This window comes from Aquarana catesbeiana, linkage group LG04, assembly GCF_042186555.1.
Source record: "Aquarana catesbeiana isolate 2022-GZ linkage group LG04, ASM4218655v1, whole genome shotgun sequence".
Classification (NCBI taxonomy): domain Eukaryota; kingdom Metazoa; phylum Chordata; class Amphibia; order Anura; family Ranidae; genus Aquarana; species Aquarana catesbeiana.
The window spans coordinates 683,453,088-683,476,323 of record NC_133327.1 but is presented as its reverse complement, the minus strand read 5'-3'; the positions used below and the strand labels follow the sequence as shown (position 1 = coordinate 683,476,323).

Here is a 23,236-nt window from a genome sequence, read left to right as displayed (position 1 = left end):
TGGAAATCACTGTAGGAAGTGTTGGCTCATTATTGAGTCTTGGAAGACTGTGTAAAATTCTTAGCAAGTACACTGCGTGGGACTGGCATATATACCCTGTGTTCACGCAGAATACCTCCAAGGACTCTGATGTCCTCCCATCATTCAAAACACATTCTACCCAAATTCGTTTTACTGTAAATACAAGAGTCTGTGTGAACAGAACAAGAGAGTGTAAATTCCTCTGGTGGAGGGACTGATGTGACTGGCTCAGTGTTCTCTCTACAGCACTGCGGTATATGTCAGGGGTTCATTACGTGTACTTCAGAGGGGGTGTTTTATTTGTTTGAATGCCCGTGCAAGCTCCAGTATGTGGGTGGAACATCCAGACATCCCCCCACAGTTAGAAACACCTCCCTAGGGAACACATTTAACCCCTTGATCGCCCCCTAGTGTTAATCCCATCCCTGCCAGTGTCATTTATACAGTAATCAGTGCATTTTTATAGCACAGATCACTGTATAAATGTCACTGGTCCCAAAAAAGTGTCAAAAGTGTCCGATCTGTCCGCCGCAATGTCTCAGTCCCGCTAAAAAAAAATAGCTGATCACCGCCATTACTAGTAAAAAAAAAATAATAATAATAAAAATGCCATAAATCTATCCCCTATTTTGTAGACACTATAACAACTTCCGCAAACCAATCAATATACTCTTATTGCGATTTTTTTACTAAAAACATGTAGAATACATATCAGTCTAAACTGATGAAGAAATTTGTTCTTTTAATTGTTTGGGGGGATATTTATTATAGCAAAAAGTAAAAAATATTTTTTTTACAAAATTGTCGCTCTTTGTTTATAGCGCAAAAAATAAAAACCACAGAGGTGATCAAATACCACCAAAAGAAATCTCTATTTGTGGGAAAAAAAGGACGTCAATTTTATTTGGGTACAGCGGAACACAACAGCGCAATTGTTAAAGCGACGCAGTGCCGTATCACAAAAATGGCCTGGTCGTTAAAGTGATTGTAAAGCTACGTTCTCTTTTTTTTGTAAATAACAAACATGGTATACTTACCTCCACTGTGCAGTTCGTTTTGCACAGAGTGGCCCCGATCCTCGACTTCTGGGGTCCCCCGGCGGCGCTGGTAGCTCCTCCCCGCATCGTATAACCCCCTAGGAGAAGCGCTCTCCCGGGGGGGGGGTGTGACCTTGCGTGCGCGCTCCCGAGTCCACCTTAGACGCGGAATGCTGAACTCATAGCCGCCCCCCCCCGTCCCGCGTCATTGGATTTGATTGACAGCAGCGGGAGCCAATGGCTGCGCTGCTATTAATTTATCCAATAAAGAGCCAAGACAGCGGGAGAAGGGAAGAGCGCGTCTCTGGTGTGGGAATTATGAGTAAAACGGGGGGGGGGGGGGGGGGGGGGGCTGGGGGGCCAGTCAGTGACAGAAGTTTTTTCACCTTTATGCATAGGATGCATTAAGATGAAAATACATGAGGGTTTACAAACCCTTTAAGGGGGAAAATCTTCCGGAGCTGAAGTGGTTAAAGGATCTCCAAGTGCAGCAAATGCACCAAAAACTGCGGTAACGCACCCTGCTCCACTCCAAAAAAAAAAGCTCTGGAGCTTCTCTGGGGCAACTGTCGTGTGTGGGGCAACTGTCGTGTGTGGGGCAACTGTCGTGTGTGGGGCAACTGTCGTGTGTGGGGCAACTGTCGTGTGTAGGGCTTCCATTCGAGTGAACAGGCTGTCCTATGTGTGACAAGTGAAAACACCCAAAAAGAAACAAAAACGGGAATGTGAGTTTTCGCTATGTGGAGATGTGAACGAGGTCTGACAGCCGAGTGTCTCCGCCCACTCCCTCCTATGTACTTGTATAAAGCCGGCCATACACTATGCAATCAATTTTTAGATTTACCAGACCTATGGAATAGGAGGGCCCACCTGAACAATCCATTCAATTTCTATCAAATTGGACACCAGCTGTCATTTTTCTTTTATAGGTAAGCCAGTAAATGTCACAGAATGCACTGGGAACGCAGAGAAAGAACAGGGAACTATAGACAGGTACTCACCCGCAAAACACTTAGAACAGAGATTCATCGTCTTGCTGGACCTGAGAGAGAAAAGAAATAATATTAAAGTCACAATTACTCTAATTTTTTAAATAGAAATAAAAAGTTATGAAATAAATAGAGGAACTCATATACTGAATACTATCATTACCGGTAATAATTCCATACAGTTACCAGAATACATTTTTTTTTTCCGGCAATTTTGGACCTTTAAAGCTGAGAGACGATTTTGGTGGTTAAGGTCAAGTTGTATTAATATGGTCATGAAAAGTAAAGACTTGTTATGTGATAGGGCGCATCTAGAAATGCTGATTGTGCCTGAGCAGTATGCTGAAAATTCCTCCTGAAAAAAATAGCAGTGCACGTCCCGCCTAGGCACTCCTGTTCTGTAGCCTCATAGCTGTATACACGCAGTCAGATAATATCGCAAGCGCGGCCGCACCTAACTGATATTCTCACTAGATTTGAAGTGAGATTTCCTGACATCATCATTCTGCTGCTCACTGTTTTCCTTGCTGGAGGGGAAGCTGTACCTGAAGGACCTGCAGTGCAAGAATCTCCCTGCTTCTGTCATTCTGTGGATCTGTGCTTCCATCACCTCTATCATAGCACCACCAGTAATCAGGGGGGCAGATCTGACATGAGGAAGCCAAGCCCCGCTTCTCTACCAAGGTGGTCGCCTTCCCAATTCAAAACAAGGCATGATAAGTCAGTAATGGGAGAAAGATCAACAGCAGAGAGGCCACAGGTGACACTGGTGACTAGTCTTTAACCCTCTGTTTTAGACACACGTTTCAGTAAAAAAAAAAGAAGAAAAGAAAATACAGATCACTCGAAAGAATCAGAGTCAGCGTTAAAGTAGGTGTGAATTCAGCCTCCACATTCTTCTTTTTTTTTTTTTTTCCCCAATATATTTAGTACATTATTTGCCTTATACCTTCTTAATTTAATTCCATATCCTGTTACTATAAACCCTCCCTCCCGCCCTCACCCCCTCCCGCAAAACGTCCCCCACCATTTGAGAGAGAGCTCCAACGCAACCTCAAGCTGTTGATAATCCCTTCCTACTATTTCAAATGATTCTATAACCTGTTGCCATAAGTAACTTCTAACTTATTTAGGATGCTTCATTTAGGGTGAGTTTTCTACTTTATCCTCCCACACCTCAGCTGCCTGATTGGAGGCCTTAAATTTGGCCCAGTCTCTCCAAGTATCCTCATACTCCTCCATCTCCATTCCTTCGCTATATCTCAGATATTCCATATGATAGATTTCATCTATTTTGTCGAGCCACTCCCGCATTGCCTCCACATTCTTAACAACCTCGGTGGTAGCTTCATGTTCCACCAAAATACCTTTTTTCTGTTCTTTTAGTTATGGTCATGTGACCACTATATCATTTGTGTATCCCAGAGGTCAAAAGGATGGGGGGGGGGGGGGGGCGCTAATTAAAATCGTCTGCGTCCGCTGTGTGCAGCTGTTCTATTAACAGTGAGACTCCTACAAGGTGTACCCTTGTCAACTAGGTTCTTCAGGGGCTGGGCAGGTGAGCGAGTCATTCTGTGATGTCACCCCCTGACTAGATGCCTGCAGGAAAGCTTTTGTACGGCGTCTTTGTCGTTACTATGACTGGAGGTGCTGCGAATGTCTGCCAATGCTATGTGCCTGAACCTGTGGTTTGTGTTCCCGTGGTTTGCGTTGATGGGACGGAACAGGAAGGAGAAGAGCATAAGAATCCTGGCAGGATTACCAGATACTTAGATGTAATTGGCTGGCACAAAATATAGCAAAACATGAATTAGGCAGCTTAAAAAGTGACACAAACTATATCCTTTTCTCTAAAAACAATCCATACACATCCACTACTTAATGGCCCTGTAATCCAGTTTTCATTAAATCATTTTTTTAAGTTTTTTCTGCCTCCTTAAAGCATCCTCTGTGAGCTACTGAATGTCTTCTTTTCCCCTCACTTCTGTTTGTTTACAATGAGCAGTGCACAGCTCTATGCACACTACACATCCCATAGTCCATAGCCCACAGGTTATAGGCTGTAGTCCATAGGGCTGGTGCAAGGATTTTTGACACCCTAGGCGAAACCTAATTTTGCTGCCCCCTGACTCCACCCCCTTTTCCCTGCCCATGTACATCCCCACCTTTTTAATGAAGTGCCCATAAAATGCAGCCTCACCAGCGCCCATAAAATGCAGCCTCACCAGCGCCCATCAATGCAGCCTCACCATCACCCACTAATGAATGCTTGCTTGCTTCCATTCATTCGGGAGTCGGGACACAGACACAGTCCTCCGCCACAGCTGCGCCCCTGACACTGTGCGAAGAGAGCGGCGGCTGCCTGCTGATGCTGAGACTTAGTTGCTTGCTGCAGAGAGAAGAGAGTAGTAACTCCAGTGGCCAGGCGCCCAAGGCAGCAGTGCGCCCTAGGCGGTTGCCTAGTTTGCCCAGTGGTAGCATTGGCCCTGGTAGCCCATAGCTAACAGGCCATAGCCCATAGCCCACAGGCCAAAGCCCGGCGAAGGAGCAAGCAAAAGATGGCTACATTATTACATACACTGGGGATCATGGAGAAGGAATGTAGCCGCCCTTTAATCGGCCCATTGCCCGCAGGCCACAGCCCAAAGCCTTCTGGCCATAGCCCATATCAGCAAGAGGAGGTGGCTACATTTTTATATACACTGGGGACCATGGACAAGAAATGCAGGCACCCTCTAAATCGGCCCATAGGCCACAGTCCATATCCCACACAAGGAGCAATCAAGAGAAGGTTCCTACATTCTTTCTTGCACTGACCATGGAGAAGGAATGTATCCACCCTCTAATCAGCCCATAGCTTGCAGGCCACAGCCCATTGCCCACAGCCCGTAGCCCACAGAAGGAGCAAGCAAGAGAAGGCGGCTACATTTCTACATACAGTGGAGACCACAGAGAAGAAATGTAGCCACCCTCTAAATTAGCCCTTAGCCCACAGGCCACAGTCCTTAGCCCACAGGCCACAGTCCTTCGCCCAGAGAAGGAACAACCAAAGGAAGATTGATGCATTCTTACATACACTGACCACGGAGAAGGAATGTAGCCACCCTCTAATCGGCCCATAGCTTGCAGGCCACTGCCCACAGCCCATAGTCTAAAGGTCACAGCCCACAGTCCACAAGCCACAGTCCGCAGGCCACAGCCCATAGCCCACAGAAGGAACAAGCAATAGAAGGTGGCTACATTTCTATATACAATGGGGACCACGGAGAAGGAATGTAGCCACCCTCTAATTGGAAATCGTATCACAAAAAAAAAAAAAAAAGGAATTTGGAGATTTGGAGTCGGCTGAGAGAAACAGCAGGGGCATTTTTGGATTAGGAAAAATACTGCAATATGATTTTCCTATCTTTTTTTTTTTTTTTTTTTTTAACCAGAGTTTTACTGTCACTTAAAAGTTCAGTTTGGAATTGATTGGAGTAAGCTTATTTTTTATGTTTACACACACCATAACATTTACTATTTCTTGCATGGCAGGCTTTGCTGGAGAAGTAGAGTTCCTTTAAGGACTTTATCGATGTTATATAAGGAGCTGAGCTCCTTTTTTTTCCCATTTTGAACAAACATAGAATTAAAGTAAAAAAAAAAAAAACTACATAAAAACCACTGCGTTAAACAAACCCCCCTCCCGTTCTCAAACAAGGCAGACACCGGAGATTTGGCGCAGGAAGACGGTTAATAGGAGATCGGCCTCGCACTCCCCGACGCTCGTGAATGACTTCCACTTATTACACAAGCGGCTGAAGCACCGGACGGCCATTGTAAGGAGGTTTAATAACAGCACTTTAAAAAAAACTGTAAGGTAAAACACGAGCGCATTTGTCAGATCGGAGAAAGAACAAGTTTCACGCGGTGCCAAATGGGCTTTTTATGTTGGCGCTCCAATCCTGGCACCAAACTGCAAGATACAAAAAGCGTTCACATAAATATTTGGAGTGTGTGTGTCGGGCTGAGGGAACAGGCGGACTCGTCATGACACAGGCTGCCCGGCGTGAGGCAAAACAGCAACGCAATTTCTTTGTTGCAAAATGTGTTCTTATACAATTAACGATTTGATCACATGATTGGAAGTCCAGATGCATATTCATTAAAATCTTTATTTGTACTTCCAAATACTGCTAATATACAGTGAGGGGGAAAAAAGTATTTGACCCCCTTCTGATTTTATCGGTTTGCCCACTGACAAAGAAACGATCAGTCTATAATTTTATTGGTCGGTTAATTTTAAGAGTGAGAGACAGAACAAAAATATCCAGAAAAACACATTTCAAAAAAGTTATAAATTGATTTGCATTTTAATGAGTGAAATAAGTATTTGATCCCCTTTCAATCAGCAAGATTTCTGTCTCCCAGGTGTCGTCTATACAGGTAACAAGCTGAGATTAGGAGCACTCTCTTAAAAGGGAGTGCTCCTATTCTCAGCTTGTTTTCTGTATAAAAGACACCTGTCCACAAAAGCAACCAATCGATTAGATTCCAATCTCTCCACCATGGCCAAGACCAAAGAGCTGTCCAAGGATGTCGGGGACAAGATTGTAGACCTACACAAGGCTGGAATGGGCTACAAGACCATCGCCAATCAGCTTGGTGAGAGGGTGACAACAGTTGGCTGTGATTATTCCCAAATGGAAGAAACACAAAATAACTGTCAATCTCCCTCGGTCTGGAGCTCCATACAAGATCTTCAGTGATCATGAGAACGGTGAGGAATCAGCCCAGAATTACACGGGAGAAGCTTGTCAATGATTTCAAGGCAGCTGGGACCATAGTCACCAAGAAAACAATTGGTAACACATTACACTGTCAAGGACTGAAATTCTGCAGTGCCCACAAGGTCCCCCTGTCTGAAGTTTGATGATGAACATCTGAATGATTCAGAGGAGAACTCGGTGAAAGTGTTGTGGTCAGAGGAGACCAAAATCAAGCTCTTTGGCGTCAACTCAACTTGTCGTGTTTGGAGGAGGAGGAGGAATGCTGCCCATGACCCCAAGAACACCATCCCCCACCGTCATACATGGAGGTGGAAACATTATTCTTTGGGGGTGTTTTTCTGCTAAGGGGACAGGACAACTTCACTGCATCAAAGGGACGATGGACAGGGGCCATGTACAGTCAAATCTTGGGTAAGAACCTCCTTCCCTCAGCCAGGGCATTAAAAATGGGTCATGGATGGTATTCCAGTATTATGGTGACCCAAAACAAAAAAGATCCTACTGACCTCAGTGCATCCCAGAGCATCCTATGTCACTTAGTGACCTATTGACCCCAGTGAACCAAAGGCAGCCTGTATCACCTAGTGACCCCAGTACATGCTGTGAATCCAGTGCAGCACCCCAGAGCATCATGTGCCACCTAAAGTCTCCAATGCACTCCATGATTCCAGTGCACTCAAAAAGATCCTGTATCGCCTACTGACTCCAGTGTACCCCAGAGCATCCTATGTCACCTAGTGACCCAAGTGCACCGAAGACATCCTATATCACCTAGTGACCACAGGGCATGCCAGGGCATCCTGTTTCACCTAGTGACCCCAGTGCACCCCTAAAACATTCTGTATCACCTAGTGACCCCAGTCCATGCTGTGAATGCAGTGCACCCCAGAGCATCCTATGTCACCTCTCTCCAATGCACCCCATGACCCAGTGCACCCCCAAACATCCTGTATCACCTAGTGACCCCAGAGCATCATGTGTCACCTAATGTCCCCAATGCACCCCATGACCCCATGCACCCAAAAGATGCTGCATCACCTAGTGACCCCAATGCACCCTATGACTCCAGTGTACCCCAGAGCATCCTATGTCACCTAGTGACCTATTGACTCCTGTGCCCCCAAAACATCCTGAATCATCTACTAACCACAGTGCATGCTAGGGCATCTTGTGTCCCCTCGTGACCCCAGTGTACCCCAAAACATCCTTTGCAACCTAGTGGCCCTAATGAACCCTGTGACTCCAGTACTCCCCCAGAGCATCCTGTATCACTTCGTGAAGCCAGTGCACCCTGTAACTCCAGTGGATCCCATATAATCCTGTGTCACGTAGTGACCCCAATGCACTCATGTACATCACAGGGAGTCCAGCGCACCCCAGAACATTTTAGGTAATCTAGCAATTCCTAGTGCACTCCTGTGCACCCCATGACTCCAGTGCACCCCAGAGCATACTGTGCCCTCTAGTGACTCTACTGCACCCTGTATGCCCGTTGACTCCAGTGCACCTCGGAGCATCTTGTGATGTCTTCAGGCAGTCTTTAGAACTTGCTGCAGGTGCGACCCTGCAATCAACTGGACTGTTCCGATCTCACTAGATACGGACCCCTGTCCATGAGAAAATGACCTCGTCCTTTATTTTTATGTGTCGCTTGCACGCTTTGAACCGGAAATAATGTCTTCATGTCAGTTTGCAGAACAGCTTTTTGTCTTCCCATTTGCTTCTATTCACAATTCCCCGATCCTAAAATGAAAGCCGGGGAAATATAGCCGCTTCTGTCAAGAAAGGCCGCCTGCCACAGTGTTTCTGCTCAAACTAGAAATAGAGAAATACAAAGTACCCTTGTTTATAAACATTGATGAGACAGGAAATATAGAGATATAAAGTTACATTGTATCTCTCTCTGGTGTCTGAACAATGTTACTTTGTATCTCTCCATCTCCTGTCTGAAGAATATTTGTAAACAATGTTACCATGTACCTCTCTATAGCCTGTCTGATCAATGTTTACAAACAATGTTACTTTGTATCTCTCTATCTCCTGTCTGCTCAATGTTCATAAACAATGTTACTTTGTATCTCCCTATCTCCTGTCTGATCAGTGTTGACAAACAATGTTTATAGAACATTTAATAACGCAGGGAGAGCAATTTCAATTCTCTATTTAATATATTCAGAAATCCAGTCTTATACACAACCCCCCCCCCCTCATACCCCTATTATTTGGTTTACATACCCCCCAGGGTTATACATACACAGGGTTGTGAACTCCATCTCTAACCATCTTCTATGTAAAGTAAAATAAATAAATGAAAGGTTCTTTTTTGATTTTTCACGCTCGCTGTCTGTGGTGTTGTATCTCAGATATATAAAATGTACACAGAACGCACACACTGCCACATTGTAGCTATAGATAAAAGAAGTAATTCAGCCCAAAAAATAAACAGTGACTGACTACAAACAGTCTTTCTTCTGTTTAATCAAAGGCCGAGAGAACAAGAGGAAGAGAGAAAAAGCCAAGAGATGATCCCCGAACTCCTCCACCAGCGCACAATCCGAGAGCGACCGAAGTTCGCCCGGAATTATTATGAAGAAGCCGCGCTCCTGTGGAGGACTCTGACTTCCTACATTACCGGACTGTCTCTAAAAATATACCTAGCAAGAAAAGTCCAATGACAAAGTGACTTCCTCCACCAGCCTGTATAGAAATGACAAGAACGCCTTGGAAACAGATAACGAGACACAGAAAATCCTAATCAACCCATTAACTAGTTGTACTGCAGGCCGGGCGACGTACCGTGCCTTGATAAAAGTATTCATACCCCTTGAAACGTTCCACATTTTGTCATTTTACAACCAAAAACGTAAATGTATTTTATTAGGATTTTATGTGATAGACCAACACAAAGTGGCACATAATTGTGAAGTGGAAGGAAAATGATAAATGGTTTTCCAATATTTTTAAAAATAAATATGTGAAAAGTGTGGGGGGGTACATTTGTATGGCGCCCCCCGGAGTCAATACTTTGTAGAACCCCCTTTCACTGCAATTACAGCTGCAAGTCTTTTTGGGGATGTCTCTACCAGCTTTGCACATCTAGAGAGGGACATTTCTGTTCATTCTTCTTTGCAAAATACCTCAAGCTCTGTCAGATTGGATGGAGAGCGTCTGTGAACAGCAATTTTCAAGTCTTGCCACAGATTCTCAATGCGATTTAGGTCAGGACTGTGACTGGGCCATTCTAACACATGAATATACTTTGATCTAAACCATTCCATTGTAGCTCTGGCTGGATGTTTCGGGTCGTTGTCCTGCTGGAAGGTGAACCTCCGCCCCAGTCTCAAGCCTTTTGCAGACTCTAACAGGTTTTCTTCTAAGACTGTCCTGTATTTGGCTCTATCCATCTTCCCATCAACTCTGACCAGCTTCCCTGTCCCTGCTGAAGAAAAGCATCCCCACACCATGATGCTGCCACCACCATGTCTCACAGTGGGGATGGTGTGTTCAGGGTGATGTTCAGTGTTAGTTTTCCGCCACACACAGCATTTTGCTTTTAGGCCAAAAAGTTCATTTTTGGTCTCATCTGACCAGAGCACCTTCTTCCACATGTTTGCTGTGTCCTCCACATGGCTTCTCACAAACTACAAACAGGACTTCTTATGACTTTCTTCCAACAATGTCTTTCTTCTTGTCACTCTTCCATGAAGGTCAGATTTGTGGAGAACACGACTAATAGTTGTCCTGTGGACAGATTCTCCCACCTGAGCTGTGGATCTCTGCAGATCCTCCAGAGTTACCATGGACCTCTTGGCTCTTCTCTGATGAATGCTCTCCTTGCCCGGCCGGTCAGTTTAGGTGGACGGCCATGTCTTGGTAGGTTTGCAGTTGTGCCATACTCTTTCCATTTTCGGATGATGGATTGAACAGAGCTCCGTGAGATGTTCAAAGCTTGGGAGATTTTTTTATAACCTAACCCTGCTTTATACTTCTCCACAACTTTATCCCTGACCTGTCTGGTGGGTTCCTTGGCCTTCATGATGCTGTTTGTTCACTAAGGTTCTCTAACAAACCTCTGAAGGCTTCACAGAACAGCTGCATTTATACTCAGATTAAATTACACACAAGTGGACTCTATTTACTACTTAGGTGACTTCTGAAGGCAATTGGTTCCACTAGATTTTAGTTAGGTAATTCAGAGTAAAGGGGGCTGAATACAAATGCCCCCCCCCCCACACACACACACACTTTTCACATATTTATTTGTAAAAAAATTTGGAAAACCATTTATCATTTTCCTTCCACTTCACAATTATGTGCCACTTTGTTTTGGTCTATCACATAAAATCCCAATAAAATACATTTACATTTTTGGTTGTAAAATGACAAAATGTGGAAAATTTCAAGGGGTATGAATACTTTTTCAAGGCACTGTACCTGCCATTCTTTGGCATGCTCCCGCCCCCTGCTGACCTATTTTGTAATTTGACACAGCAAAAGTTTGGCAGCTGATTTCAGCCAATGAATTTGGTTGAAGTCAGCTGATAGGCTGTGGCAAATCACACACAGAATTCTGTGTTTACAAAAACACAGAACTCAGTGTACTATGAACAGCGATCTGGCTTTTTTAAAAAAACAGCCAGATAGTTAGGTAAAAGCAGCAACACACATTACATATTGTTAGGAACATAGTTAATCTTTTGATTACCCCTTGCCTGCATATCCTTCTCAGGAGGCAGCTGGGAGGTACTGGTAGTGTAGCCTTCTCAGGGGGCAGCTGGGAGGTACTGGTAGTGTAGCCATCACAGGAGGCAGCTGGGAGGTACTGGTAGTGTAGCCATCACAGGAGGCAGCTGGGAGGTACTGGTAGTGTAGCCATCACAGGAGGCAGCTGGGAGGTACTGGTAGTGTAGCCATCACAGGAGGCAGCTGGGGGGTACTGGTAGTGTAGCCATCACAGGAGGCAGCTGGGAGGTACTGGTAGTGTAGCCTTCTCAGGAGGCAGCTGGGAGGTACTGGTAGTGTAGCCATCACAGGAGGCAGCTGGGAGGTACTGGTAGTGTAGCCTTCTCAGGAGGCAGCTGGGAGGTACTGGTAGTGTAGCCTTCTCAAGAGGCAGCTGGGGGGTACTGGTAGTGTAGCCTTCTCAGGAGGCAGCTGGGAGGTACTGGTAGTGTAGCCTTCTCAAGAGGCAGCTGGGGGGTACTGGTAGTGTAGCCTTCTCAGGAGGCAGCTGGGAGGTACTGGTAGTGTAGCCTTCTCAAGAGGCAGCTGGGAGGTACTGGTTAGTGTAGCCTTCTCAAGAGGCAGCTGGGAGGTACTGGTAGCATGGCCTTGCCACGAGGCAGCGTAGCCTTTGAACGAGGCAGCTTGAAGGCACTGGTAGTGTAGACCAATGTTTCTCAACTCCAGTCCTCAAGTACCCCCAACAGGTCATGTTTTCAGGATTTCCCTCAGATGAAACGGCTGTGGTAATTACTAAGGCAATGAAATTGATCAAGAAGATGTGTTTATTCAGTGACTCCTCATAGTTGTACACTTGCAATAAAAACTTATGTTAAAAGTATAAATAGAATTATAAAGATGAAGTCGATCCCTCCTGATATACCTCTATACCGCTACAGCGGTGTTCCCGGGTGAGGCAAACTGGAGAGTCGGCAGCGTGATTCAGTAGTGTGGGTTGCTGCGTGATCAGGCCTTCGTGAGAGGGCAATGAGGAAACTAGTCAAGGCCTGATCACGCAGCAACCCACACTACTGAATCACGCTGTCGGCTCTCCAGTTTGCCTCACCCGGGAACGCCGCTGTAGCGGTATAGAGGTATATCAGGAGGGAGCGACTTCATTATTATAATTCTATTTATGCTTTTAACATATGTTTTTATTGTAAGTGTACATCTATGAGGAGGTACTGAATAAACACATCTTTTTGAAAAATTGGATTACCCTATGTGCACCCTTTTTTTCTGCTTGTAACGAGCAATATATAGATGGAAAGATTCAGTGATTGCTGATTATAGCCACCTGACATCCATACACCTACCCACCAATATTGGATGAAGATTCACAGAGCCTTGCTGATAACACACTCAAAGATATGCAGTATATCCAGTAAGTGAACTTCCTTTGGGGGATTGTTATACAAGTATCACGGAGATGGTTAATCGCCTGGATCAATGAATTATAACTTGCCTCTAATTCTTTTCTTCTGGAGTGGATCACATTTAATCTCTTTTTTGCATTTTTGCTTCTTATTTTATCAAAAGTGGACTGTGCATCAAGTCTAAAGACTCTTGGATTTTATAAGCGCTATTAGTGTTTTAAATATTTATATTTGAACACATTTTTTGATATATTGTTTTCCTATTATAGTAGCAGCTTTGTAGATATTGTATCTTTACCATGAGCGCTGAGGTGGAGATAGATCATTTCTCATTTGTTTGTCAATGAAATTGATCAAATCACCTGTGCAAAAAATGGAGAGCCTGAAAACATGACCTGTTGGGGGTACTTGAGGACTGGAGTTGAGAAACATTGGTGTAGACTTTGATGCTAGGTGCAGTCTGGGCATAGGGCAGGGCTTCTAGAAGGGTCAGGGCTTCCAGAAGGGTCAGGGCTTCTAGAAGGTAGCTCTTATCTCCAAGTCTGTTCTTGGGGATAAATTGCAACCATTGATGAGCGTGGCTACAGCACCAAGGTGACATCACACTCATTTTGTAGCCAATTCCACACTTCCTCCAGGCCCAAAACAGAAGGTCTATACCTGTGTATGGACCTGAGGCTGGGGAAAAACAAAGAAAGAGCCTGTGCATTGCACCCACAACACACTGCTCGTGGGTAGAATGCTCTGAAGGCTTCATTCCAAAAAATTGTAAATTCACATTGATCATCAAATCTATGTTACTGCGTTTACTACTTTTTGCAAATGGTGGACAAAGCCCCTAAAACCCAACTGATGAGCAGTGGTCTCTCTGCCTTAGGTCTGACTTGCCTTATGCTGGGCCTGAGAGCTCTCCAATCAGCAGAGTGCATAAGCTTTGCTTATTACAGAACTGCTGAAAGGGGGCAGAAGGGGGAGCTGGTGATCTGAGCTTCTAAGTCACTGCTGGGAGGGGGAAGCTGAACTGAGAGAACTGGGAAGCTCAGTTACTACTAGAGGAGGGCAGGCTGACCTGTTGGGTTGCTGCTGGAAGGGGACAGCTGAGCTGCTGAGTCACAACTAGGAGTGTTAGGGGAGAGCTCACCTGCCAGGTCGCTGCTGGAAGGGGGAGCTGAGCTGCTAAACACTACTAGGAGGGTTAGGGGAGAGCTAAGTTACTGCTAGTAGGAGTAGGGGAAAGCTGACCTGCTGAGTTGCTGCTGGGAAGGGGGAGCTGACCCGCTGAGTTACTACTAGGAGGGGTAGAGAGGAGCTGAGTTGCTGAGTCAGCGTGGGAATAGAGAGCTGATGTGCTGAATTGCTGCTGGGAGGGAACAGCTGAGCTGCTGAGTCACTAATAGGAGGGTTAGGGGGGAGCTGACCTCCCAAGTGGCTGCTGGAAGGGGGGAACTGAGCTGTTGGGACACTACTAGGAGGGTCAGGGGGGAGCTGAGTCACTACTCGAAGAAGTAGGGGGAAGCTGAACTAGGAGGGTTAGGGGGGAGCTGAGTCACTACTAGAAGAAGTAGGGGGAAGCTGAACTAGGAGGGTTAGGGGGGAGCTGAGTCACCACTAGAAGAAGTAGGGGGAAGCTGAACTAGGAGGGTTAGGGGGGAGCTGAGTCACTACTAGAAGAAGTAGGGGGAAGCTGAACTAGGAGGGTTAGGGGGGAGTCGAGTCACTACTAGAAGAAGTAGGGAGAAGCTGAACTAGGAGGGTTAGGGGGGAGCTGAGTCACTACTAGAAGAAGTGGGGAGAAGCTAAACTAGGAGGGTCAGGGGAGAGCTGAGTCACTACCAGAAGTAGGGGGAAGCTGAACTAGGAGGGAGGGTTAGGGAGGAGCTGAGTCACTAATTGAAGAAGTAGGGGGAAGCTGAACTAGGAGGGTTAGGGGGGAGCTAAGTCACTAATTGAAGAAGTAGGGGGAAGCTGAACTAGGAGGGTTAGGGGGAAGCTGAGTCACTACTAGAAGAAGTAGGGGGAAGCTGAACTAGGAGGTTAGGGAGCAGTCACTACTAGAAGAAGTAGGGGGAAGCTGAACTAGGAGGGTTAGGAGGGAGCTGAACTAGGAGGATTAGGGGGGAGCTGAGTCACTACTAGAAGAAGTATGGGGAAGCTGAACTAGGAGGGTTAGGGGGGATCCGAGTCACTACTAGAAGAAGTAGGGAGAAGCTGAACTAGGCGGGTTAGGGGGGAGCTGAACTAGGAGGATTAGGGAGGAGCCGAGTCACTACTAGAAGAAGTAGGGAAAAGCTAAACTAGGAGGGTCAGGGGGGAGCTGAGTCACTACTAGAAGAAGTAGGGGGAAGCTGAACTAGGAGGGTTAGGGGAGAGCCGAGTCACTACTAAAAGAAGTAGGGAGAAGCTGAACTAGGAGGGTTAGGGAGGAGCTGAGTCACTACTAGAAGTGTGGGGAAGCTGAACTAGAAGGGTTAGGGGGGAGCTGAGTCACTACTAGAAGAAGTAGGGGGAATCTGAACTAGGAGGGTTAGGGGGGAGCTGAGTCACTACTAGAAGAAGTAGGGGGAAGCTGAACTAGAAGGGTTAGGGGGAAGGTGAACTAGGAGGATTAGGGGGGAGCTGAGTCACTACTAGAAGAAGTAGGGGGAAGCTGAACTAGGAGGGTTAGGGGGGAGCGGAGTCACTACTAGAAGTAGGGAGAAGCTGAACTAGAAGGGTTAGGGGGAAGCTGAACTAGGAGGATTAGGGGGGAGCTGAGTCACTACTAGAAGAAGCAGGGATAAGATGAACTAGGAGGGTTAGGGGAGAGCCAAGTCACTACTAGAAAAAGTATGGAGAAGCTGAACTAGGAGGGTTAGGGGAGAGCTGAGTCACTACTAGAAGAAGTAGGGGGAAGCTGAACTAGGAGTGTTAGGGAGGAGCTGAGTCACTACTAGAAGAAGTAGGGGGAAGCTGAATTAGGAGGGTTAGGGACAAGCTGAGTCACTAATTGAAGAAGTAGGGGGAAGCTGAACTAGGAGGGTTAGGGGGGAACTGAGTCACTACTAGCAGAAGTAGGGGGAAGCAGAACTAGAAGGGTTAGGGGGAGCTGAGCCACTACTTGAAGAAGTAAGGAGAAGCTGAACTAGGAGGGTTAGGGGGAAGCTGAGTCACTACTAGAAGTAAGGGGAAGCTGAGCTAGGAGGTTTAGGGAGGAGCTGGGTCACTACTAGAAGAAGTAGGGCGAAGCTGAACTAGGAGGGTTAGGGGGGAGCTGAGTCACTACTAGAAGAAGTACGGGGAAGCTGAACTAGAAGGGTTAGGGAGGAGCTGAGTCACTACTAGAAGAAGTAGGGAGAAGCTGAACTAGGAAGGTTAGGGGGGAGCTGACCTCCCAAGTTGCTGCTGGAAGGGGGGGAGCTGAGCTGTTGAATCACTACTAGGAGGGTTATGGGGAAGCTGAGTCACTACTAGAAGAAGTAGGGAGAAGCTGAACTAGAAGGGTTAGGGGAAGCTGAGTCAATACTTGAAGTAGGGAGAAGCTGAACTAGGAGGGTTAGGGGGGAGCTGAGGCACTACTAGAAGTAGGGAGAAGCTGAACTAGGAAGGTTAGGGGGGAGCTGACCTCCCATGTTGCTGCTGGAAGGGGGGAGCTGAGCTGCTGATTCACTACTAGGAGGGTTATGGGAGAGCTGAGTAACTACTAGGAGGAGTAGGGGAAAGCTGACCTGCTGAGTTGCTGCAGGGAGGGGAGAGCTGAGCTGCCGAGTTACTACTAGGAGGGGTAGTGGGCAGCTTACCTGCTCAGTCAGCGTGGGAATGTGGATGGGAGCGCTCTGCAGAGAGACCACTGCTTCCTCACAAGGGCCCTTCTCTGCCGCACTCAGGGACTAAGTGGGGGGGGGGTGGACCTCTGTAGAGAAACCACTGCTTCCTCACAAGGGCCCTTCTCTGCAGCACACTGGCAGGGGACAGGCTTTTCTACTCAGGCTGCATCTGCTTTCTAAAGATAACAAACCAATATACTCTGCACACTTGATGACCCTGGAATGTAGAACAAATGTTTAAACAGATCACTACGGAGAAGGCCTCACATTTGCTAGACTATCAATGGATTAAAAAGCTCAACATTTGGAGCCGATATGCACCAGAGAACTTTTTCTAGCACACAGAACACTTCCACACGTCGGTGATATTTCCTTTGAAGTGTTACTTGGTTGGGAGGCTCAGTCATTGGGCTTTATGGAAACTCCGCTGTCTTTTGAAGGTGGCGGAGGAGATCAATGCAGCGTTTCTCGGGGACCGTATAGAAAAAGCTCCCTTTAAAGGGCACCATATTGTTCCCAAGGCTGAGCTATTCTTTCTGCAGATGTCAAAAGAGAAGCTCCCCCCCCATCTAAACTGGGCAAAAAGAAAGAAAGAAGGCGAGGAGTTAACCTTTCAGGAACAAAAGGCGGCAGAGTGAGGGAGGGCCGGAGCTGGACCCGGATCCGGAGTCGGGCGGTATTCAGCTATTCATAATAGATCCCGTCGATATGTTTGTGTGGAAAGACTGCGCGCTCCGCTGGAGGATTCGCCTTCAATAGAAGAATTCTCTGTCCATTCACAACTTAAAGATAGACGGTAAAAGTCACCGGGAACGCGAGGGCATTGTGCGGAGTGTGACGGACGGAGATATGGAAAGTTCTGTCTGATGATCCGTGTCGAACTACTGGATCCGTGCGCGGGACGCAACAACGGCAAAGACGTTACAGAAGAACAATAAGAAATCGCTGACTGTCCATCGCTATAGAAGGAATGGTGCTTGGTGTCTACATCGCCTCCGAGAGAGAGATCACCGATATACCGTCTGGTGATGGTCATGTTCTAGCTTTCAACCAAATCGGTCTAAGCCCTGCCCACACACACATTGGAAGTCCTGCATTCAACTGTTTGTAAAAGGCAAGAGAAGTCATCTGGGAAGTATGAAGAACTCCTATTCCCCCTTCCCAAAGTAGGTTGAGTGGTTAGGACTCGTTTACACTCGCTTCGACTGTATCGCACATTAAAGCGCCTACCGCTTCAACATGCTTATTTGATGTGTTTTTGATGCTTCAATGATGCTTTTATGAAGCTTTAACCACTTAAGGACCGAGCCTCTTTTTTGGATGTGTTGTTTACAAGTTAAAAACAGTTTTTTTTTTTTTTTGCTAGAAAATTACTTAGAACCCCTAGAGAATAAAATGGCGGTCGTTGCAATACTTTCTGTCACATCGTATTTGCGCAGCGGTCTTACAAGCGCACTTTTTTGGGAAAAAATACACTTTTTTTGAATTAAACGCTTCAATACCGGGCCAATTCTGACACTTTGCTCCTACATGTAAAAATCATCATTTTTTTTGCTAGAAAATTACATAGAACCCCCAAACATTATATATGTTTTTTTAGCAAAGACCCTAGAAAATACAATGGCGGTTGTTGCAACTTTTTATCTCACACAGTATTTGCGCAGGAATTTTTCGAACGCGTTTTTTTGGGGAAAAAAACAGTTTTGTGTTTAAAAAAAAAAACAACAAAACAGTAAAGTTAGCCCAATGTTTTTGCATTTTGTGAAAGATGAAGTTACGGCGAGTAAATAGATACCCAACATGTCACGCTTCAAAATTGCACACGCTCGTGGAATGGCGCCAATGTTCGGTACTTAAAAATCCCCATAGGCGACGCTTGAAATTTTTTTTACTGGTTACATGTTTTGAGTTACAGAGGAGATCTAGGGCCAAAATTATTGCTCTCGCTCCAACGTTCGCGGCGATACCTCACATGTATGGTTTGAACACCGTTTTCATATGTGGGCGAGACTTACGTATGTGTTCGCTTCTGCACACGGGGACAGCGGCGCTTTAAAAAATTTTTTTTTTTTTTTGACACTTTTTTGAAAAAAAAAAAAAAAAATTGATCACTTTTATTCCTATTACAAGGAATGTAAACATCCCTTGTAATAGCAATATAACATGACAGGTGCTCTTAATAGTGAGATATGGGGTCAATAAGGATGTAAATAAATAAATCCGCTCTTAGGACAATATACGAGCTGCAGCCTCTCCCTAATTAGTTCCCCCGAAGGGCCTAATTGCATAGATAGGATAGGTGGTCTGGGAGAAAAGTGGCGCTGCCCTATTATATATAATAGGGCAGCGCCACTTTTCTCCCAGACCACCTATCCTATCTATGGGGTCAATAAGACCCCATATCTCACCACTAGGCTGGGAAGCCTGAAATAAAAAAATAAAATAAAACGATCGCCGCTTCCAAGCCGAAGCGGCGCCGTTTTTTTGAATGGAGAGGCCGGGCGTGACGTCACGACCATCTGGTCCGCCGGAAATCTCTATGATCTACATCCGGCGCCGGCGGATCCACTCTCCGCCTCACCGATCGTAACGGTGAGTCGGAGCAAGCACCGGAGGGCGGCGGGGAGGGGGGGACGTCCCCTCTCGCCTCCCATAGGAACGATCAAGCGGCGGAATTGCCACTATGATCGTTCCTATGGTGTAGAGATTCGCCGGCTGAAACCGGCAATATCTGAATGATGTTTGTAACTACAGGCATCATTCAGATATACCTGCTCAAAGCCAAGGACGTCATATGACGTCCTTGGTATTGAAGTGGTTAAAAAATAAGACAACAGTAAAGTTAGCCCAATTTTTTTTTTTCATATTGTGAAAGATAATGTTACACCGAGTAAATTGATACCCAACATGTCACGCTTCAAAATTGCGCCCGCTCGTGGAATGGCGACAAACTTTTAGCCTTAAAAATCTCCATAGGCGGCGTTTAAAAAAATTCTACAGGTTGCATGTTTTGAGTTACAGAGGAGGTCCAGGGCTAGAATTATTGCTCTCGCTCTACCGATCGCGGCGATACCTCACATGTGTGGTTTGAACACCATTTTCATATGCGGATGCTACTCACATATGCGTTCCATTCTGCGCGCGAGGTCAGCAGGACGGGGCGCGTTAAAAATTTTTTTTTGTTCTTATTTATTTTACCTTTTATTTTTAGACTGTTTTAAAAAAAAAAAATTGTGTCACTTTTATTCCTATTACCGTATATACTGGAGTATAAGCCGAGTTTTTCAGCACATTTTTTTGTGTGCTGAAAATGCCCCCCTCGGCTTATACTCGAGTCAAGCACTTTTCTGCAGCAGAGAATGACATTTTCCGAACCGATTTTGGGGCCCCGTATCTCAGGGCCACTTGGTGCTAGGAACCCCGAATTTGGTGTGCAAACCCAGTGGAATTAGCTCTACAACATATCCAAAGCTGGGGTTCGAGTATAAGCCTAGGGTGAGAAATGCACAGCTGCTGTAAGTGGAAAAGAGGGTCAACAATGCCCATTTGCAGCCTCACTGTGCCCATTTGCAGCCTCACTGTGCCCATTTGCAGCCTCACTGTGCCCATTTGCAACCATAAGTCCCCCGAACTTCAAACTCGGGCCCCAAAGTCGATTCGGAAAATGTCATTCTCTGCTGCAGAAAAGTGCTTGACATTTTCCGAACCGAATTTGGGGCCCCGTATCTCGGGGCCACTTGGTGCTAAGAACCCCAAATTTGGTGTGCAAACCCAGTGGAACTAGCACTATAACATATCCATCAACATAGCACCAAGTTCGGCCCTCTCCTAATACCTCCTCCTTCTCCTGCTGCCGGGCCAGTAAGAGAGCGCAGCGTGCTTTGCGCATGCGCAGTAGGGACCCAGCTGTGTAGTCACAAGGCTTCACTGCCGGGTTCCCTTACCGGTGCTCTGTCGTTTTGTGTCCTCCATCGAAAAGTGCTGGTGCAATGCGCAGAACGGAAGTTCACTGCAGCTGATTTGTGCCCCCCCCATCTAAACTAGGTAAAAAGAAAGAAAGATGGCGAGGAGTTAACCTTTCAGGAACAAAAGGCGGCAGAGTGTGGGAGGGCCGGAGCTGGACCCGGACCCAGGTGGTATTCAGCTATTTATAATAGATCCCGTCGATATGCTTGTGTGGAAAGACTGCGCGCTCCGCTGGAGGATAGTCATGAATGTTCATACTCCATTACGAACGCTAGTTTACAAGACCGACCGCTTCGCGACTCGTCCTTGATTCCGAGCATGCGTGTTTGTACTTCGGACTTTTGTCTGACGGACTTGTGTACACACGCTCGGAAAATCCGTCAACAGACATTTGTCCGCGGAAAATTTTTTAAAACCTGCCATCCAACATTTGTCCCCGGAAAATCCGACAACAATTGTCCGATGGAGCGTACAAAACGGACGGATTTTCCACCAACAGCCTGACGTCACACATTTCCTGTCGGAAAATCCGATCGTGTGTACGCGGCTTTACTCCCATCAATTGGGCCTTGAATTTAAAGCTGGTGCACATGCAGCAAATAAGTCCCCTGGTTGAAAGCCCCGCCCTCCGGCGCCCTCTTTTGAGATGGAGCGTGCACAGTACAGTCATGACAACATGTAGTTCTACCTTGCAGCGCTGTGAATGGCTGTCATCTCCCTGCGATTCATTACATAAAATCTAGATTGAAGGTAAGCTGCAATGCAAAGATAAGCAGCTGAGCCAGTGATTTGGGTTGTTTAGCGGCGGAGTCGCTCTCGCGTTCTGCAATCCACAATCGCTGATAAAAAAAAAATATCAAACTAAAAAAAAAAAAGCATCATTGCAGAAATTAGCCGCGGTTGCAGCGTCGGATTATAGTAATATTTTTTTGCCTGTACACGAGACGCCCGCGGTGAACAGGGAGACGGATCCTGACCCCCCCCCAGGCGGTGCCATAAAACACGCTAACGGAACTATTTAGCGCTGAATGAAGTTGGAAAGATCAGAAGAAGAAGCTTTATCATCTCAACGTATAAAAAAAAAATTATTTGAGGAGAGCAGGGGGACTGAAAGGTCACTTGATAAATCCTCGGATTTAATGTCTCTAAAAAAAAAATAATAAAAAAGACGTTTGAATTATTCTCCAGGACTTCATCACTCCGGGTATTGAAAATCAGCGGCAGAAAATTGAAAGTACATAAATTAGGTTCTCCGCGGGGCTGAGCTGTGCAATAAAATCCCGAGCCGTCCGGGGAGAGCCACCTTAAAAGCTGCTTAAAAAAGTAAAATATGTCCAAGAGTTAGAGGTGAAGAGAAGGATTATCTCCAGACAGGAAGAAGATCTTCTATAGAAAAAGATAAGAAGTATACTACTGGGTGAGTATTACCGATCACCGTCCGCATTCTAAACATGTCGGAGTGCCACCTAAAACTGACATCTAAGAAGTTATAAGACACAAAATAATGCATCAATGTAATCAATAACTACACACCCTCCAGAAGGTTTTACCCCCCCCCCCTTCATGACCACGGCATTTTTTTGCTATTCAGTACTGCGCTACTTTAACTGGTAACTGCTCGGTCATGCAACACTATACCTAGAGCTGCACGATTCTGGCCAAAATGAGAATCACAATTTTTTTGCTTAGAATAAAAAGATTGTGATTCTCACGGCGTAAAATCTTTCACATTATACAAAAAAAAAAAAAATTGGGCTAACTTTGCTGGTTAGTTTTTTTTTTTAAATTCATTAAAGTGTAATTTTTTAATAAAAAAAACTGCATTTGAACGACTGCTGCGCAAATACAGTGTGACATAAAGAATTGCAACAACAACCACTTTATTCTCTAGGGTCTCTACTATATATATATATATATATATATATATATATATATATATATATATATATTAGGGCTGTTACTGATTAAAATTTTCGTGTTCGATTAATCAATTTTTTTTTTAATCGATTAATCTTGATTAATTATAACGCACATACAGTTCCAACTACTTTTAGCTGAATTAGCACCGTTGTTACGGCAATGGCCGAAACCGGACATAACGGGGCATGGCTAGGACGTCACACGTCATAAACTCAGCATCACCATGCCCATAATGTCAGCCTTACCATGCCCATAATCGCAACCTCACCGTTCCAATAATGCAGTCACACCGTGCCCATAATAGCAACCTCACCGTGCCCATAATGCTGTCTCACCGTGCCCATAATCGCAGCCTCACCATGCCCATAATCGCAGCCTCACCATGCCCATAATCGCAGCCTCACCATGCCCATAATCGCAGCCTCACCGTGCCCATAATGCTGTCTCACCCCGCCCATAATGCAGTCTCACCGTGCCCATAATGCAGTCTCACCGTGCCCATAATGCAGTCTCACCGTGCCCATAATGCAGTCTCACCGTGCCCATAATGCAGTCTCACCGTGCCCATAATCGCAGCCTCACTGTAGTCAGTGCCTGGATTACACAGTCTGCGGGGCATCTCCCGCTGTGTGT

The 23,236-nt window shown here is 45.9% G+C and overlaps 1 protein-coding gene across 1 annotated transcript in view; it reads right to left on the bottom strand.

Moving 5' to 3' along the window:
- Window positions 1–23,236, bottom strand: part of ZFAND3 (zinc finger AN1-type containing 3) — a 208,370-nt gene that overhangs the window by 147,426 nt on the left and 37,708 nt on the right. The window contains exon 2 of the mRNA XM_073628748.1: window positions 2,060–2,100. Coding sequence (XP_073484849.1) covers window positions 2,060–2,100 — 41 coding nt within the window. The remainder of the gene's footprint in view (window positions 1–2,059; window positions 2,101–23,236) is intronic.